The following is a 21471-nucleotide window of genomic DNA, read 5'->3' as shown; positions in this document are numbered from 1 at the left end:
GAAGCATAAGGGGAAAATAGAGTAGGGAAAGAGGATGGAGATTCTAAGACTTCTGGGTAAATATTAACAGCCCAACATACATGTAATGTAACTGGAATTCCAGTAAGAGAGAAATTGGAGCATAATAAAAATGTCTGAAGAAATAATGACAAAATAATAGAGAACCCGAATCCAAGAAGCTTGTAAACCCAAAGTAGAAAAAATACAAAGAAAATCCTCCAAGGCACACCAATCAAACTGTTAAAAATCAAAGATAAAGAGTAAATCTGGAAACAGCTCCCTCCCCCCACACACACACAAAAACATAGTATATATAGGAGAACAAAGATAAAAATAATCACTGTCTTCTTATCTGAAATAAAGGAGGACAGAAGATGAGGAAACATGATGTTCAGTGATGAAAGTGTCAACCTAGATTTCTATACTTAGCAAAAACATTCTTCAAAATATAAAAGCACATCAAAGAGCAGCCACTGTCCCTCCAAGAGTCATGGAACCCTCCCTGCCCCCACACCTCTTTTCTCTTGGGACAACTCATGACAGTGTATGACTTGTGTCCTAACACACAGACTGCATCACATCACCAGCATCCCTCTGTATTTTAAATAATAATAAAGTGCGCCTTCCATTTTGTGTTGGTTTTTTTTTAGTTGAAAAATAATACAAGTTCCGGACTAGAAGGAGCAGGGTGTTCCGTTGGGGAGGCTGGGTCCTGCATCGCCTGTTGGGGGAAAATGTAGGCTATCAGTCTCTCCAGTGTCCCTCGGGGTGACAGGGTCAGATTAGCAATGAAAACCTCACATGAGACAAGACAGTCTGAAGCTTTTGTCAGCAACATTCATCTCTGCCCAGGCAAGTTGCTATGCGATATTCCCTTGCAGCATTTTTATTAAAATCTTAAGCCCGTAATAAAGGCAGAGAAATACAAATTTATTTCTCTTCTTGAAGAGACACCTGGCAACATGTCTACAGAACAATATCCATAATCACTTAGCCAAATTTCCATACCATTTGACTCAATTTTCTGGAAAGCAGAGGTGTATTTCCAGAGTGCAAAGAGACATGTGTAATTTACGCCGCTCTCCTTCCTTTCCTCCTAGAGCCCACACCACCCTCACTGAGCTTGGAGATGTGCTTCTGAACAGGGCAGAGGCTAGGCTGGGTGGCCCAGGATACTGAACCCCTACCCTCTTCCCCAGCAAAGCAGGAGGAGGCTGGAGTGGCAGTGCCTTCCTGACACCTCCTCCAGGCAGCCTGCCGGCATGGTGGGAGGAGCTGGGCTGGATCTCGGTCCTGCTTGACCCCAGCTGGGTGCCCGTGCAGGACAACCGCCCCGTTGAGGCTGGCCTCTAATGGCTGGTGTAGGGCCAAACAGGCTTTGGTGGCCTGCCCTCACTGGGCCAGGTGACCTCAGGCCACTTTTCCTCCTAAACCTGGATCTCCTCAAATTACACAGGCCCAAAACACCCTGCTGGGTGGCTGTGCAGGGAAAGGCAAACTGTAGGAGGTACCTGGTGAGCATCAGGTGCTGTGACTATTATGAAAACAGTCCCTCCTGCCGAGAGACCACTACAACAAAACAAGGGTGAGGCAAGCATGCTGGAAAACCATGGGGGCAAAGGTCTCAGGTGAGGCTGGGACCCCACGGGACACACCTGCCAGGTGACCCTAGAGGTCTTCAGAACCGTAGTTATCTGGGCATTGATCCAACAGGTTCTTAGATCCCAAAGCCAGAGTGCAGGCTCCCAGTGAAGCTGTCCTAGCCCAGATAGGCCACACTCAGGCCTCACTGACTTGCAAAGAAGCTCACAGAACAGTCTCCCCAGACATATAAAGAACTCTTATAAACCAGTAACAAGATGGAAAACAACCCTTCAAAAAGTACAAAAGATAGAAACCGTAATCAAAAAATGAGAATATTCAAATAACCAGTAAAATATTTAAAAATATCCAACCTCATCAATATTTAATAAATATAAATTAAAGCCACAACATACCATCATATAGCAGCTAGATTTGGCTAACTTTGGCAATGCCAAGTGTTCCAGGACACTGCGCAAGAACTTTCAAGCACTAAGGGTACGAATGTCATTTGGCACATTTTGTAAAGTAGTTTGGCACTACGTAGTAAAGTTGAAGTTATCCTATGACCTAGCAATTCCACTCCTGGTATTTACGCTAGAAAAACTCTTGCATATGGGCGCAAAGAAACATATTCAAGAATGTTCACATCAGCATTGTTTGTAATAACTAAAAATTGCAAATAATCCAAACATCCATTAACATAGATTGGCTGAGTAAACTGTGGTATGATAAAAACATTGGGATACAGGCATACCTCAGAGATATTGCGGGTTCATTTCCAGACCACCACAATTAAGCAAATAATGCAATAAAGCGAGTCACGTGAATTTTTTTTTGTTCCTACTGCATGTAAAAGTTGTTTATACTGTAGTCTATTAAGTGTGCAATGGCCTTATGTCTAATAAAACAATGTACATACCTTAAAAAATACTTTGCCAAAAAGCCTTCAGCAAGTCATAATCTTTTTTGCTGGTGAGGGTTTTACCTTCAATTTGTGAAAAACGCAGTATCAGCTGAGTACAATAAAGCAAAGCAGAATAAAGGAGGTTTGCCTGTAGTTAACAGTAATGAGTGAACTTCAGTTACAGCTGGAGCTATCAGTTAGTTATTAACACACTTAAATTATAAGGATCAACAGGATCTCCATATAAAATGTTGAAATAAATATTCACTAACAATCTATTGTTAGGAGTGCATACATAGGTGATAATTTTTTTTTTTTTTTAAGCAAGGGAGTGACGCCACAAAAGCCAGGTGACTTACCTGCACAGAGGGAGCAGGAAATAGAATCAGGAAGAGTCAAAAGGGAACTCCAGGATACTGGACATATTCTACATTTCACATCAGCAGGTAGAACATTGGATGGCTTCTGGCTTTATAATTAATCTTTAAACTCTACATGTCTTAAATACATTCAAAATTTAATTATGTAGGAAATATCCATGGAACCCAAAGTTGTTTCTTTAAAAAAAAAACACGCCAAAACCGGTTTGGCTCAGTGGATAGAGCGTCGGCCTGCGGACTGAAAGGTCCCAGGTTCGATTCTGGTCAAGGGCATGTACCTGGGTTGCGGGCACATCCCCAGTGGGAGGTGTGCAGGAGGCAGCTGATCGATGTTTCTCTCTCATCGATGTTTCTAACTCTCTATCCCTCTCCCTTCCTCTCTGTAAAAAATCAATAAAATATATTTTAAAAAAAACACACCAATAAAACTGACCAACTAGCACCCCAATGAAAATAGCTCTTGTCAAAATCATCTTCTCACCAAATGCAATGATCAGTTCTCTTATGATAATCGAACTCTGGTTTTCAGCAAGCTAAAGAGTTGACCATTGATTTCTTGCAACACTGTTCTCTTGGTCACCTGTGACACCCCAACACGCCTGCTCAGCCTCTAAATGTTGGGAGAACTTCAAACCTGGTCCTGAATCCTCTTCTCTGTAGTTTCTTCACGGTCAATCTCATTGAATCCCACACCTTCAAATACTACCTATGCTGATGATTCCCAAACAAGTATCTCTAGGCCTAGCCTCTCCCCTAAATCCTGGACTCATAAATCTGTTCCTCTTGCTCACCTGGGTGGCCAGCCACCCTCAGGTCTACAGCACTCTTCTGGGAAGACCGGGATAGGAGGCCTCTCACCGCTACTTGTAGCTACAGCCACGAGCAGCCCGTGTTCACCGTGGCCCACAGCCCAGCCCACAGCTTCAGCTGTCCACACCACCCACAGGTGGGGCAGTTTCTGGCAACACCTGACCTTTTATATAGACTTTGTGCCTCGTGATTCGGTTGGAATGTGACTGTGGCTATTTGATGAAATGCTCTTTTCCTAATAAGTGGCATTTTCAAGTTGCCTGTACCCTCTGTCTGGAGGACACACTCTCCTTAGGAATAGGGAAATCACAACGCCATGAATTCTCCTGGTGTGGATACTCGAGGAGAAAAGGCAGGCCTACTCCCCTCTTCAGCCACACCTATTAACGCAGCAAGACATGAGAGAGGCAAGTCCTTCCACCCTGAGGATAACTGTGCCCTCGGCCTCGGTAACTAAACTTCCTGGGCAAGAGGCATCCTCCATGACAGAAAATCTAGGCTGAAGCTTACCTGAGCTGCCCAGGACAAGAGCCTTCACTCTACCAGACCATAAGAGCACCATTTATCCAGTGAACTGCCACGTGTCCAAAACAGATACCATCCCCACACGTCACAATATTTTGAATTTAATTTAAAAAATCAATTTGCAACGACTATTATAAAAATAAATATATTACTCACAATTCAGGTGTTCTCGAATATTTTCAGCTGAAAATTCTCAACAAAAATGATTTTAAAGTTGGTCAGGGCTGCCACTTAGGGAAAACATTTTTTTTAATAGACGCACGTGGCGTGTGGGGAAGGTCCACCGCTTACGTCTACATACGCTTATGGCGTACAATCATGAGCCAGACCCTATGCATGCATTAGCTCTACTAGGTGTACTGGTTAATAATGCGAATTTTTTTCAATAGATGGAGTTACACATATGTTGATATATATGTGAGTTGATATGTATGCTATTTTGTATTGATACGCTTCAAAACTTCATATGTCAAATTTTCTGAAGGTGTTAACATAATAGATATTTTTACACTTAGAAGTATCAAATTTCGTGCCAAAAAAAGAGCATTTGCAGGAAGGTTTAATTCATTACTTTATTCTGAAGAAAAGTGCTGCTGAAAGCTATTGTATACTTCAAGAAGCTTATGGCAAACATGCTCCATCTCAAGATACTTGTGAACACTGGTTTAAACACTTTAAAAGTGATGATTTCAATGTGAAAGACAAAGAACGTCCAGGTCAACCGAAAAAGTTTGAAGACCAACAATTACAAGCATTACTGGATGAAGATGCGTGTCAAACTCAAAAACAACTTGCAGAAAGATTGAAAGTTGCTCAGCAAACAATTTCTGATCGTTTGCAAGCAATGGGAAAGATTTTAAAGCAGTGGTTCTCAACCTTCCTAATGCCGAGACCCTTTAATACAGTTCCTCATGTTGGGGTGAGCCCCAATTTCATTGTTACAAATTGAACATAATTAAAGCATAGTGATTAATCACAAAAACAATATGTAATTATATATGTGTTTTCAGACGGTCTTAGGTGACCCCTGTGAAAGGGTCATTCGACCCCCAAAGGGGTCTCGACCCACAGGTTGAGAGCCGCTGTTTAAAAGACAAATGGAAAACCGAGAAGTCATCAGTAAAATGTTGCTTCAACGGCACGAAAGTCTTTTTTGCATCGAATTGTGACTGGTGATGAAAAGTGGATTTATTTTGAGAATCCCAAATGCAAAAAATCATGGGTTGATCGAGGTCAACCATCAACATAGACTGCAAGGCCAAATCGCTTCGGAAAGAAGACAATGCTCTGCATTTGGTGGGATCAGGAAGGTGTGGTGTTTAGAAGGTATGAGCTTCTAAAACCAGGTGAAACCGTTAATACTGATCGTTACCAACAACAAATAATCAATTTGAACCATGCTTTGATCGTGAAACAACCAGAATGTGCCAGAAGACACGGCAAAGTAATTTTCCCTTCATGATAACGCACCATCACACACTTCAAAACCAGTCAAAGACACATTAAAAGATCTTGCCTGGCAAGTATTAACCCACCCGCCGTATTCACCAGACCTTGCTCCTTCAGATTACCACTTGTTCTGATCGATGGCACACGCACTTTCTGAGCAGCACTTCAAAATGTATGAATTTGGTCTCTGAATTGTTTGCCTCAAAACAAGAAAAGTTCTATTGGGACGGTATCCACAAATTACCTAAAGATGAGGGAAATGTGTAGCTAGCGATGGACATTACTTTGAATAAAGCACTTTTGATGTTTCTCTTGAAATTATCGTGTTTTCTTTGATTACAAAATCCACATAATTAACCAGTACACCTAGTAATCTTCACAACCCTGAAAGGTAAGAATGATTACCATTCTTTGGATGAAGTGACCCTCCCAGGGCCATGCCTCCAGGGCTGCTTCACCCACTGTGGCAGTTCTTCACATCTCAACCACTCGGTGTCCCCCACTCATCAAACCCTTTGCTGATTCTGGTTGATGGGACCCTGCTCTGTGACAGGCCTGCCTGTCCATTAGTGACTTCTCCAGTGAGTCTGCAATGAGTTCTTCCAAAGCCTCATGTCACCATCATCCCTGGACTGCCCTGACCTCTGTGGTTCACATCTCCATCTCCCAGACCCACAGTTCTGTTCTGAGTGAGACCTGCATCCTGGCCCTGCCAGGACTGTCCTGGTTCCACACAGGGGGTCCCCTTCTCAGAAGCTCCTGTATAACCCATAAATCTGGCCTAATTGCTTGATGGCCCCTAAGTTCAGATGGAGTTTTAATCCCCAAAGTAGAATTGTCTAGAATGGTTTCTACTGAGAATTAATCTCTAAAGAAAACTTCAAATACAAGCAAGCTCCACGGTCAAAACACTTTGGGCAATTTCTCTTGAAGACTGCAGTACACATTCCATTTCTGAGAAGCTTTGCATCGGGAAAGCTGCTTCAAGTTTCTGCTTTTATGAATTTGTTAACTAAATAGAATGTATAACCTAAAACGTTCTGACCTTCACCATGGATTCCTTTCTACATAGCCAGGACTCCACAGGAATCAGATGTGGATATCAGATAAATAAAAGGGTATATAGTCATCCCCAGTATCTGTGGGAGACTGATTCCAGACCCCACACTCATACCCAAATCCAAGGACGCTTAAGTTGCGTACATAAAATGGCGTAATATTTGCATATATCTACGCACATCCCCTGTACACTTTTAATCAGCTCTAGATTACTTAGAATACCTAACATAAATGTTATGTAAATAATTTATACTGTATTGTGTAGGGAATGACAAGAAAAATCTGTACATGTTCAGTACAGACACAACCATGGAGGCCTAACTACACATCAGCAACAGCATGACTTTTTTTATTTTCGATATTTTTGATCTGTGATTTGTTGAACCTGCAGATGCAGAACTCACAGATATGAAAGGTCACCTATATCATGTGAATACTGGGTGGGTAATATTCCCTTTGACTCTACATTGAAACTTACACACTGTCTAATTTGTTAGTTTTGCTGACAAAATAATTCATATACTGAAGCACATTAAATCGAACTCTGTCAATCCCTGCCCCCAAAACTTGGCAAGTGGACTGTGTCTCCATAGACTCCTCAAGAAAGAACCAATACGTGTGAAAGATAATTGCTTTTAATTTTCTAAGTTTTCACTTATGCAACATAATAAAGGCAGATTTATGTGACTTAATATGACATTTTTACAAAAACATTTCCCTCCAACATCTGGTCAGTAGTATATAAATATTTACAATGAAAAAATAGGCAAGGAAAAAGGAAACCTTCATTATTCAAGTCAATTTCTTCCCAATGCTTATCAGAATTTTGAAAATAAAATACTTCATTAACCTTCTAGTCATCCATATTTACACTTCAGCCAATGGTTTCAAAAAATCTAGGTTTAAGGATGTTTTTGTTCCACATCACTCTTACTTTGTTCTACACTATTTTAGCAGTCATCTGAAAGCGCAAATTAAATATAAAAAATGTAAACTTTGAAAAGAATAAATGTGTAAATGCACTAAGCTATAAAGGTTCTTACAGAGGTTAATATTTTACAACACTAAGAAACAAAATAAAATGCTCTATATATTTTCTTAGTAGGGACATTTTGTTTAGATTTAATTTGATTATATTAACAAAAATTGCCTCTAAAGAGGATGTTAAAAAAATACCAATGACATTACCATCTTAACTGATTAATATCCATTGCCCTAATTTTCTCTAAAAGAAACTGTGACCTTTTTAAAAATTGACAAATATAAATTATATCATGATGAGCTTAAGAAGCCTCAACAAAGTGTGGTATCCTTGAAGTATGAAGACTTTAAAAAATAAATGTGAATAGTGCAAACCAGCCTATTTAATTTAGTGCTATTACAAACATCTTCAACTCCAATGTATAAAAACATGACTTTGATTCTACCAGATGCCATGCCTTTGAAACACTGAGTATTTGTGGGCAGGAATGGTGGGTGCCCGCAGCATGCCAGTTGCCTTGAGAATTTAAATGTGATATTAATGTCAAATAATGCAGTTAATAGCATTTGCAGCTCCTTAACCCGGTAGGAAACAGTCAGGTGTGGGAACTTCGCCGCCCCCTGGTGCCCAGGGACACTCGAAGTCTTGGCTCTCTGGCTTTATAATGCTCATTAAAGTCCAACCTGAAGCTAAGAAACCGCAGACTTTCATCAGAACTGGTCATCAGCAACACCAAAAACTGCTGCACAATCCCCTAAAAAGAAACAAAAAGAGCAAAATATTCATTTCAGAAAGGAACTATCCACAAAACATGCCCCCCGCCTCCCTACCTCCCCAATGTATTCCCACATGGGGTTATTTTTTCCTTCCAAACATAAACACCACGATGGCAAGTGTCCTGAGTAATGGGAACTGCTCCAGAACCTTGCGGTTTACCCACCTAATGGAACCCACATTAGGAAGAGATGTCCATTTTACAAATACAAATTAGCAACCAATAAATTTTATCTAAAAGAACTAACCAATAGATTTTTCCATTTTGCCCCAAGTTCTACAAGAACAATCAAAAGAGCAAAGCAAATGATGTTAAAACATCCTATTCTTTTTACCTTAAAAACTTAGTGTTAAACTTTTCATCTTTCATATGAGTTATACTAGTAAGAGCATTTAATCACAAAGCCCTGCTGAGAAAACAAATTGAGAATATAAAAAATGGCTACATGCTCTCAACCATATTTTTAGGGTTCCATCCTAAAGGGTAGGGCAGAATGTGGCTGTATCACCTCCTTTCCAAGGCGGCTCAGTAAAGACAATGTATGTCAGAGTTTACTCAGACTTAAATACAACAAACTGACCCACTGCTTCTACTAGGGTTGAAGGAGTTACTTAATAAGTCCAAACTCCACCCATCAAGTTGCACAACCTGTGGCACAGCTAGCAGACATTTATTTATCAAGGTATGTGCTGTTTAGTCTCCATACTTTCAGGTTTGGGAAAGTGCTTGTCTGCAGAGAAAAAGTCACTGAAACACCCCCATACTTGTCAATCCTTCCTAAACTCTAACAGCTGCCACTTCCCCTCTCCTTGCTTCTGGAGAGCTCTATGTGTGGAGACTCATATATTATGCAAAGTAATTTTATATTTGAACAAGCATATAGTGTGCATGTGTGTGAATATCACTTTGTCTTTTTAGATGACTGAAGACTTACAAGAAAGTTCTTAAGGGATTATACTGCTAAAAATATAAAAACGTCTGTCCAGCTGGTGTGGCTTAGTGGTTGAGTGTCGACCTATGAACCAGGAGATCATGGTTTGATTCCCTGTCAGTATGTCAGGATATATGCCCGGGTTGTGGCTCGATTGCCAGTAGGGAGCATGTAGGAGGCAGCCAATCACTAATTCTCTCTCATCATTGATGTTTCCCTTTCTCCTTCTCCCTTCCTACCTCTAAAATCAATAAAAAAGTATTTTTAAAAATATATAATTAAAAAACTAGAGGCCCAGTGCACGAATTTATGCACCAGTGGGGTCCCTTGGCCTAGCCTGCGGGATCGGGCTGAAACCGGCTCTCTGACATCCCGAGGGGTCCCAGATTGCGAGAGGGTGCAACAAAGATGGCAGTTAATTTGCATACGTAGGTTCCAAGCAGCGGAGCGAAGACTGAAGGTGAGCCGGAGCCGCGAAGACGGAGGACAGAAGGCGGCTCCAGCAGGAGCGAAGGCCTAGGTCCCGGGTGCCGGAGGAAAACTATTGCACGAATCTCTTTGTGTAGAATAATTAGGAATCCATTTTTAAGAACCATGAATACATACTATATGTACAACACACTGGGTAAAGAAAGCATTTAATTATCAAAACACTATCCAACAAAAATGTCTGTATGAACATAAACCGGTCATTACTACCACTTATGAAACATGCTTCCAACAAAATGCAATAGTAGGCTAATGTCAGAGTAAGAGCACTTGCAAAAGGGACACACTTCCCCCTTAGATATACTCCAGAAAAATACAAAACTCAAAGCTATGAAGATCGCAGGAAGCACACGATATGCCTATGGTACAATGTGGTGGTGCTTCATTTAAGTTTTGAACCACATGACTATCGTAGCACACAAAAACGTAATTTTTAAAAGTTTGATTTGCCTTTCTAATTAGTTATTAGCAACCAAATGAAAAAATTCTTCATGAAAATCTTTTCTTCTGTATTTTCAACATGAAAATCACACTGAGAAACAGATGAAATTAGAAACCAAACCCACAAAATAGAAATATGAACTCTGTGGACCAGCTTCCCTCATCAGCAACTTCAGACCTGTTCTCCCTGAGCTCAGCCCCCTGGCTGCCCGGCAGCTCCTTGCACTTACGATCCTGAAGTACCTCCCTGTGCACTTCCCTCCAGGTCTGAGCTGCAGAGATGCACGCTGGTCTTCCCAGAGCAGCCACCCCCTCCTTCCCCCGACACTGGTAACACTAGAACCACCCAGGCAGGGGTTCTCAGACCTGGCTGCACCACAGGTCACAGCCAAGGTTGGGAACCACTGTGGGTGCTACTCACCACTACATTGATTGAAATAATTCCTTTCTAATCATTTTGACAGCCAACTGTCCATTACAGAAAATGAGCAATGTGATTTGGACAGCATTTTGTTACTCTAATACAGTGATGGCGAACCTTTTGAGCTCGGCGTGTCAGCATTTTGAAAAGCCCTAACTTAACTCTGGTGCCATGTCACATACAGAAATTTTTTGATATTTGCAACCATAGTAAAACAAAGATTTATATTTCTGATATTTATTTTATATACTTAAATGCCATTTAACAAAGAAAAATCAACCAAAAAAATGAGTTCGTGTGTCACCTCTGACATGCATGTCATAGGTTCGCCATCACTGCTCTAATATGTACCTGGTAGAAATGTGTCAATATTCGCAACTGGGAACACATTTTTGGTATAGACTCTTGAAATTCTTGAATCCTCTTGTTCTCCTCCTCTTCCTCTGCTGCTGTCACTCCCCACTGACCCTGAAGAGTCAGAAGTACCAAATTAAATTGAAATCTGGATGGAAGATATTGTTAGTGTAGGGCTGAGAAGAAATGTCAGGAGTGGGGCCGGGGGGTGCTTTCTATGTCCCTCTGTACTACTAAAAACTTCTATGATAATTTTCTGATGCCAAATTATTCTCTAGCTTACTTTATCCCCAATTAATAATGTACCTTGGAAATACATTAATACATATGAGCAAATACAGAATTCCCTCATTGTTTTAAATAACTACAGTATTATACTTTAGAACATGTAACAATTTAGATAATTTGTCACAAACAAGTCTTTTGCTATTACTAACAATACTGTAATAAACAGCCTTGTATCTTTCCATCACTTTGCATATATTTTTAATGCAGATGGTATACATAAAAGTGGAACCAGATGGGTCAAAGACTGGCACCCCTTAGACCAGCGGTTCTCAACCTGTGGGTCGCGACAGGAGAGGGGCACAAAGTAGGCCCTCACTTTTACTGACTGAATGAGGAACTTAGATCCTCAAAATTAAAGCAGATAGTCTGTATTCTTCTATTTAAACAGATGACTATTTATTATGTAGATCTTGTTCTACTCCAGCACTGATGGTTAACAGTCTGGAGAGAGAATCGTCACTCCCCACACAACTGGCAGCCATCCTATTATCAGAGTATGAAAATCCTAAAGACTGGTTTTTGTAGATTTACATAGTTCAGTAATTTTCCAGAAGAGCAAATTCTCTGGAGCATCTGGGCAGTTTTAAATGTCACAGTAGTGGCTAGCATTTACTGAATAACTATTAAATACTAAATAATTGACATATTATTACCACGTGTAAATAAGTAACTCACTCCTATTTTACAAAAAGGAAGCTATGTCTTAGAGAAGTCAGTCAAGTCACCACAAGGCACAGAGCCCGTGAGTTGGGGTTGGGGTTGAACTTCAGTTTGGTGTCTAGGCGTGCCTCTCAGTGCACACAAGCGCTGACATTTCATAATCACAGACAACCACACCTGGCAAAAAACAATGAAGCAACTACTCTGTTTCTAAAATATCCAGAAGAAATAATTTTTGCTCTAAGTTGTAAAATTTTCAAGGTAAACATGATCCTCTATCACTAATTTTAAGGCAACAAATACTCAAAATAAAACTAATCAAGACATATTAACCGAAATAATTCTCTGTCACCAACCCAAGAATAAGCATCTTTAAAAAGTAAAAGATTATACAAATTATGTCAAATACAAAAAATCTTATAAACAGACAAAGTTGATCAATAAATCTTAATAATTCAAGGTCATGGAGGACACAAAATACTTTAGTGAGGTCACTGAAAATAGCCATATGTGTAGAAATTTGGTTCCCATAAGTATATATGAATCCACAGCTTCAAACAGAAAGCAATGCAGAGTCGGGTACCACTCTGAGACGGCAGCAATATATAGATATCAGCATCTCGACACTTACTAATGAAAAGTGGCAAGAGATTTGTGATTCTTGTGAAAACTGTCACCTTTATTTCTTAAAGCATGATGGTAGTGATGGTGACCTCTCCCTTTAAAACAGCTCTTCCTCAGGACTCCAAATGTGGATGTGAGCACAGTCTCAGCTTTAGGAACATTTCAGCATGAAAACTATTTGTTTTATTTGTTATTATAATGGCAATACGTTCATTATTTAAACTAATAAATCCACTAGTATAAAAACCATACCTCAGCTTCACGCTGCTTCTTTTTCTCTTCAAACTGTAACCGTCTCTGCAGCTCTTCCAGGGCAGCTCTGTATATCGCATCCTGAGTATTCTGAAGTTCAATGATTTGATCAAACACGGCTCTAAGCTGGTTTAAAAGTGCCTAAAGAGATGACATTTTTTTTTTATGAATACAGCCCCAACATACTAAGTTTTCCAAATAAAATATTGATAATTAGTAATAAGATACTATAAAACAAGGTACCAACTCACATTCTCAAAATGCTCATTAGTTGTTCATTCATTCATTATCAAACATTTACTGAACACCTACTATGTAGCAGCACTATACCAGGTCCTGGCAAAATCCCATAGTAGTTCTGTATCATCATAGCAACGCCAGTATGACATACCCCAAACTCTCTATGCAAATTACCTCCATTCCCACAAAAATCTTACAAACTTTAAGCGCTATCCCAAGTGTCAAAACTACTAGTAAGTGGTTGAGTTAGGAGCTGGACTATTCTACAGTTCAGAAAGGAAAGGAATGGAAAGTACTTCAAGGGTTTTTGTTTTTTTGGTTTGGTGATTCATAGCAAAACCACACACCAAGACTATAAGAAAGGAAATTCTTAATAAAATATATATTTTTTAATTCAGCAAGGTTTTTATAAAAAATGGTATCATATTTTATACTAGGAATGAAAAGGTGGTTGCCCATTGGGGGGGGACGGGACTCTAAATGTGTTGAAACATCAAGGCCACAGAACATTTCCCTAGCTCACTGCCTGCGGTGTAGTGGTCTTCAGTATACAGCTACCATAGTTTAGTTATTCTTTCTCCTAGGGCAGCACGGAGCACGGAAGAAGAGACAGAAAGAGACCTACAGCACAAAATCATTTATGTAAATAAACACTATGTCCATGCAAAATTATATGTACATATATATATGCACAAGGTTATATAGCAAACACATTGACACGGGCACCAATGGTGTGAAAGGGTCAGGGGAACCTAACGAACATGAGAGCTCTTTCCTGGACTGACGGCACCATGTGCCACAACTAAAGAGAATCAACTCTATCCTTGGCCATCTCAGATTTTTTAAAAAACCATTAATAATTTGAGGAGGAAAAAGATAATTTCAATAGTCAAGGAGAAAAAATTGTGTGTTAAAATTTAACAATCACTTGCCCTAGCTGGTTTGGCTCAGTAGATAGAACGTTGGACTGCGGACTGAAGGGTCCTGGGTTCGATTCTGGGCAAGGGCACATGCTCGGGTTGCGGGCTCAAACCCTAGTGTGAGGCATGCAGGAGGCAGCCAATGATTCTCTCTCATCATTGTTGTTTCTATCTCTCTCGCCCTCTCCCTTCCTCTCAGAAATCAATAAAAATATATTTTAAAAAGAGAAAATGAGCATGGAGCCTGGAGGGCCCTGCGTTTTCTCACACCATTCTTCTGGACTTTCAGACAGGTTATTGTTTGTTTTGTTTTCACATGCCTTGCTGGGTTTACTTTGTTCAGATATTATCCCTCCACACATCAAAGCCATCACTCATGATTAGTTTTTCTCTTTTGAAGAACCACAAGAGGATATTATTACACCTAGGAAATGAATGGACATTATCCCACACTTTGCCATCTTCACATCCACTTTAGAGCGCATGCTTGTTTCAGCACTATTGTTCCAACTGTATTTACAAACAGTGCGCTGTGAACATTTAACTGTTAATAAGACTGTCTTAATCACTACTGTGGGCATCAGGTAACTAAGATTCTCCATTAGACAGGAACTCGAGAAAAGGAGATTATGATCTTTTCTGTTTCTTGTTTCTAAACCACACATCAGCCTTACTCGGGAATCGGTGTCCAGCAGACACCGGGAGATGATGGTATCCAAGAACACCTCGTGGGCTGCAATGATGTGGTCCAAATCTTGGGCCTGCTGCACTTTGTTCCAAAGTTCATCCCAAGAACATTCAAGCACCTAGGAAATGATATGACACTTAGGGTAAGACTGTGTTCTTCCTAGTATAGTATCTTCCATAAATAACACCATGCAAAGTCATAAGACATGACTTATTTAAACTAAAATCAAGGAATGACTCAAATGTACCTCAAATGTAATGTAATACTGCATCTGGTGAATGAAATGGACCATCTCAGATGCCAGAATGTGACAGTGATGCAGCACGCCAGAGAACTCTGCAAGAGTCAAGAGGACTGATGTTAGAGACCACAGGGAAAAGCACTGAAAATCAACCCCATGCTCTCCCTACTGTGTATCTACAATATAGCTTTAAAAAAAAAAAAATCATTAGCTTTAACTCCTCACCCGTTAAGAAAGAAACAACCCTTTCATAATCAATTTCTGTGCCATTCAAGCTAAAAAAAGGATTTACTATCTATTCAAGTAGCACTATATTACTTTACAGACTATAAGGAGCTAATAAAGAATGGCATAAAACAAAATAATTGTATTTGAAAACTGAATAAAAATTTTTATCTTATAATAATGCAGTATCTTGAATAAATGCAAGCTCAATTTTATGGCTTCTTTACAATTAATCTCCCTACTGTGCATGAAACAGTTACTATTCCCTAGCTATTTGGAGACAAAAGTGATATTTCCTTAAGGACCCGAATGTGACCTTGTCACCTGAGAGAAAAATGAACCTTGGAGGGAGCCGACCCTGCTTCTATTCTTTATGAGATTATAAAACCATCAAAAGGCTTGAAGGTCACCACGGAGCAGACGTTCTCTGCTTGCACTTTTAATTTTTGCTCAAAAACTACCCAAGTATGATGGGGCACTATTGTACATGAGGATTCAATCAGAGATGGGGCCCTCAGAGGACGGACTACATAGAGATTTAAATAGGGGTCAGACTTGACATACTGTTATAACTCCAAATACCTTTAATCAGCTCCCTGGATAAATAATTTGTTGCTGTATGCAGTTATTTGAAAAATCATTCTTGTCCCTTCTTCAGACAATAATGTGGAAGTAAAATATATAAACAGGTGTGAAAAAAATAACAGTCACAATATATACTTTTACAAAATACTCCAGAATTAAGTGGCACTGGGGGTTTTGCTGGCCTGGTCTAACATGTACTATTTGGCCAGTGAAGAAATAGCACAGCCACCTCAGAAGATCAGCATGTGCTCCAAATACACCTGATCTCTTCCACACCATTAGGAATCCGTACTCCATGAATATGGCAAATATTCTTCTAAAGAACAGGGTATAAGCTTCACATTTCATTTGTAAGCGAGAATGAAGAATGTACTTTATTTTTCACTGAAACTATCAAGTGGGGCTAAGATTTCTAGTCTAATACTCATAGCCTATTTAACCAAAATTACTTTTCAATGTAAAGAGCATAATAAAATGCTGTTTTAAGTGGTATTCATCCGTATTACGGTTTAAGTAAGCTTCTAGAGAAGTAACTACCATTTACTGCCATTTCAATGGTGACTACCATTTCCATTTTGGGTTTTAACCCTGAGCTGGGATGACAGACTGGATCTTCCCCCCTGGAGCCAGGCAGCCTTACCTGGAACACTGTCTGTTATTTGTAAACATGCAACATTTGTGCAGATGTGCACAGCACATACTGGTCAGCAAGACCTTTCTAGGGTGTGATTTCTTTTTAGTGACACAAAGTTATATAAATCTAGATATCATTTATGGAAGTTTTTTTTTTTAATGCTCTTCATTTTATCACAGAATTCTGGTGGACTTCTTCACAGGGAAACAAATTGAGTAATGTCTTCACAAATCAAACATAATGACACTCAGGTCTCATTGTGATATCCAATGTCTCTGAATCTACCCTCCATTTCCTAAATGAATATTTCCTAAAATGCACTGCTTTGCATGTATTCACAGTGAACGCCATCAACTTGTTTTCCAGCCTTGTGAATACTGTAGTTTACGCTTATCTGCATTGACATTTTTCTCCCAGAGAAAGTTTAACATCACTGACAAAGCTGTAGTTTCTTCATATACTCCTGTAGATTTCTTATGAAAGTATTAACTAGATTACTCTCACTGCTAACTCTGGGCGACCCTTTACTTACTACAGAAGCATAAAATATTTTTTTCGTGGCTACTTTTCACCATCTAGCTCCAAATCAATTTTCTATGCATAATAAAAAGAGCTCAATTCCAGGAAAGCTCAAGTCTTTATTGTTTCTTTTAGTCTGTATTTCTTGGGGTCTCCTCTGGAGTTTTTTTTTCACTGGAGTCGCACCGACAATCAAACCTGCAGTACTTAGATATTTAATGCATTGGTTTTTAGTAGTAGGTGGCACATTTTTGCTAACATTTTCACATTTCATTTTTGAGCTCCTTGGCAAAACAGAAATATTTTTTCTGGCATTAAGACAGTTTGATAAGAAGACCTGTAGTGATTAACTCATTAATTCTGTTGATAATCTCTGATTTACTTGAGTGTACAATTTCTCCACTACTGATTAATCTTCTAGAATCTTTAATGTCACCCACATTTGGAAATGAAAATGCAACTGAATGACCATAAAACAAAAACATTTACAAAAACAATCACCATGTTATGTTGGTGTCAACCCAAAATGCATGGCATCCGAGCTCAGCTAATCTCCATGGTGTGGAGAAATCCATTATTTTCCCTTACTCTAAAGCAGCTGTTTAGCCCTCTCAATCCTGAACGCTTTGATCCACCTCCTTCTCTCCACTCCCCCTCCTAGGTCATGTGGAAAAGCCCCCACCACTGGCCACGGAGCCCACACACTCATGTGGCAGCAGCACAGCTCCAAAGCTAACCCAGCCCCACCTGTGCCCTAAATGTCCTCTTTCTTTCACTCTAGGATTCATCAACCTCTACTTCCTTCTTCCCGTCAACATTTAAAACTGCCCTTTAAACAAACAAAACTCTTCAGCAACCAGTTTTTGTGCGCAAGTGTCTTTTTGTATTCCTATAGCATCTGGTCTTTCCATGTCAAACAACTTATCACAGTGTATTGTAAGCTCTTGTTTAAGTGTGCATCTGGCCCTAAGGGGCAATAAACGTGATGACCACAAGCACCTTGTGACCACAGGCACCTTGTTTGTCATATCCGTCACTGGATACCAAGGAGAGGGGCACAAAGTAGGCCCTCACTATTACTGACTGAATGAGGGACTTAGATCCTCAAAATTAAAGCAGATAGTCTGCATTCTTCTATTTAAACAGATGACTATTTAAACTCATATCCTTTTCAAAGGTTTCCATGACCAAGGCAAATTTAACAACAATGTTAAAATATGTGTTCTTTTCTTTTATAGTCTTAAAGTACTACCAAATAATATGTTTTCTTTCTTGAAAAATCACCTTTTCTTGTGTCTAAGATGCATCTTAATGGCACTCTCTTAAAAGAAAACCTCTGAGAATGAGTAGACCTATGGCTGCTGCTCTCAGGATACTGCCTGCTAAAAAAAAATCTGATAAAAGAGTCCACATAATAAAAGTCTAAAATCCCTGCAGCACTACAATTCTTTCTCTTCCCCATGTGAGTAATCAAACACTATATATGCTGTATTTCATAATTTCTCACTGACTCTGAACCCTATTCATAAGATTAAATTCACAATGCATAATTTGGTCCCTTAATTCCTAAAACTTACAATTTAACAACTCACACCTGAAACACCCCTTGAATCTCTTTACCCAGCACCTTGAAAATACATTTAAAACAAGGTTAAAATGTAAGTACTTGTGTTTTTATAGTTGACCCACAAAGAACTATATAATTCTAAGACTCCCCAAAACAAAGCAACATTTGCACTGAGTCCAATAAATACAATATATCTCCCACTAGGCTAACTAACAGTAGATAGTAGTATATATAAAATCCAGAATGATCATTCTCTAGTTTAAGAGGTATTAGATTCATTTGTAATTCTTTACTGCCCTCTAAAGGTTGTTGAAAGAACTTCAACTTCGATTAAAAAACACAAATGGCTCTTAAAAGATAAAGGACTTGACCATATGGTTTTGGCATCTTCAGTGAGAAGCACCTACTTACGTGGAGATGCACCATAAACAGAGTTGTGTTGCTAAAAATTATAAATGTTTCTTGTTTTAAAATACCCTAAGTCATTTTCTTCACAATTTCATAATCACCTCCTCCAACCTATATTTATAATTGATGCTACCATATTTTAAAAAGTGACTTCATCAAATTACCCATCTGATTTATTTCTCAAGGCTAAGGATTCAAAGGACTTGGTAAGACCCAGGATTCTCCACAGCTCTTATATTCAGTATCTCTAATCCTGGTTAAGGTCCTCCTGCAGACATCATCCGTCCACTGTATCATCAGGCACGTTGCAACAACTGTACACAGGGTGCTCGCTCGAGGCAGCGCTGGCCTATGTACTTTATACAGATTTAATCCTGATAACCCAAATGAGGAAAGTGAGGCAGAAGATGAGAAAATCAGCCTGAGGTCATAGTCTGAGAGCACAGCCCGATGCTGATGTTGTGGGGACTGAGCTGGACAATGCAGCCCAGCATCTGTGCTAACAAACCAAGCACTCGGCTTACCGTCCAGCAGAGAGAACTTCTTATGAATGCATCATTAGTCAGGACTACTTACTCATCCAAACATACAAAAGTGAGACAAAAATAAACTTTTAAAGAGAAAATGTCTGTTCATCTTTAAGCTATTTCACTCACTCTGGAACACTGTCAAGTGTAAAATGCGTCATTATTATATTAACTACCAAGAAAGAAAAATAGCTGTCAATTAAACTAACAAAATGCCATAACACTTCCATGGCAACATGTCACCTATAAGGGAGTTGACCACCTCTCTCGCCCCTACCATGTGCAATTTTATTTTTAATGAAGACCACAAAAAGACATTATTTTAATACCACTCTTTTGGGAAAGGGATCCTCCATTTACTCCCTCCCAATATAGAAGGCTGAGAAAGAATATAAACTTATTTACCTACATTTGTCTACTTCATTTTGTTAAATGTTATTTGAAATACAAGTTTAGTTGCCATTAATAGAGATACTTTTTTGATTAACTGAATATAACCAAAAACAAAATTCCATACCACTGGAAAAAAATCTTTAAACTATTTTAGTATCAACAACTATTTTTTGTTCAGTTGAATGGCAAATAAATAAAAATGGGTATAAATATCTGGGTAGACCATTATCAAAAACGCTTGTCCTAAACACATCATTTTCAAGGGTAACTATTTACTCCAACCCATTTATGTTGATGAACATTATTAAAATGATTTCTAGAGTGATGATTACTGATACTATACATATGATCAAACCACCTACACACACTGTGCATACGTGTAGAATTCCAAAGGATGTTTACAGAAGTACTTTATAGAATCTTTTTATATTTTTGCCTCAGATTTATGGTTGGCGGGACATTCCTAAATTTGTTGCATTAACAAGCCTAACTACCTGGCTGATTTCTGTGCATTAACTTGCCTGGCCACTAACAACTTTAAAACACTTCCTTATAAACGAAAGGTAAGAACATTACACCCTAACAGAAACAAGGTCAAAAACCACACAATTTCCCTCAAGAAACACAAATGACAAGAGAAAGAGGAGAAGGGGAACGGGAAGGGGAACGGGACGGGGAGGGGAGAGGAGGGGAGGGGAGGGGAGGGGAGGAGAAAAAGAAGTGTTGACACTGATCAATAATTTTAAAGGCATTTTTAAAATTAAAATGAACTCCATTTTCACCTATCAAACTGATAATTTGTTTGAATATAATAATCCAATGTTAGCCACAAAAATAGCAATGCAGCCCTAGCTGGTTTGGCTCAATGGATAGAGCGTCAGTCTGCAGACTGAGGGGTCCCAGGTTCGATTCCGGCCAAGGGCACATGCCTGGGTTGCAGGCTCGATCCCCGGTAGGGGGCGAGCAGGAGGCAGCCGATCGATGATTCTCTCTCATCATTGATGTTTCTATCTCTCTCTCCCTCTCCCTTCCTCTCTAAAATCAATAAAATATATTTAAAAAAATAGCAATGCAGACAACTTTCAAGCAGGGAGAGCTGTGCTTATGGGGAAGTAAATTAATTCTAACTTTCCTGAATGTAAACAGACAATACGTACCAATAAAGTGGAAACAGAAACACTAAGTATTAGCAGGTATAAAGTAAAACTAAAATTCATGCCTGTTAACCTCCCAATTCTCCATTTCCAATTTATCTATTCTAAAGAAATATTCAGAGGCTTATATAAATATACACTTACCAAAAAAAAAAAGCTTGTGGCATTATTTATATTAGTGGGGGAAAAAGATTAAATAAAAGGACTACACATTCAACTAAAAAGAAAATATTATACTATTAAAAATATTTTAGAAGTTGTTTTTTTTCTTAATCCTCACCCAAGGATATGTTTTTACTGATTTTTAGATAGGAGGAAGAGGAGTTGGGGCGGGGGAGAGAAACATCACATATGAGAGAAACATCGATCAGTTGCCTTCCGTATACTCCCCGACTGGGGATCAAACCCGCAACCTAGGTATGTGCCCTGACCAGGAATTGAA

At 39.3% G+C, this 21471-nt stretch overlaps 1 protein-coding gene across 9 annotated transcripts in view; it reads right to left on the bottom strand.

The window, feature by feature from the left end:
- Positions 1–7326: 7326 nt before the first annotated feature.
- Positions 7327–21471, bottom strand: part of TUBGCP3 (tubulin gamma complex associated protein 3) — an 82477-nt gene continuing 68332 nt past the window's right edge. For 8 of the 9 annotated variants that reach the window (XM_023752450.1, XM_023752453.1, XM_023752451.1 and 5 more), the window contains 5 exons: positions 15024–15112; positions 14763–14894; positions 12929–13069; positions 11102–11218; positions 7327–8447 (listed from right to left, as the gene is read on the bottom strand). In XM_023752450.1, coding sequence (XP_023608218.1) covers positions 8289–8447; positions 11102–11218; positions 12929–13069; positions 14763–14894; positions 15024–15112 — 638 coding nt within the window. In that variant the 3' untranslated portion in view covers positions 7327–8288. The remainder of the gene's footprint in view (positions 8448–11101; positions 11219–12928; positions 13070–14762; positions 14895–15023; positions 15113–21471) is intronic. The other variant, XM_023752454.1, reaches the window with a different exon arrangement.

The sequence above is a fragment of the Myotis lucifugus genome, unplaced genomic scaffold, assembly GCF_000147115.1.
Source record: "Myotis lucifugus unplaced genomic scaffold, Myoluc2.0 scaffold_33, whole genome shotgun sequence".
Taxonomy (NCBI): domain Eukaryota; kingdom Metazoa; phylum Chordata; class Mammalia; order Chiroptera; family Vespertilionidae; genus Myotis; species Myotis lucifugus.
The sequence above is the reverse complement of the archived record's forward strand: the minus strand, read 5'-3'. Positions and strand labels throughout refer to the sequence as shown.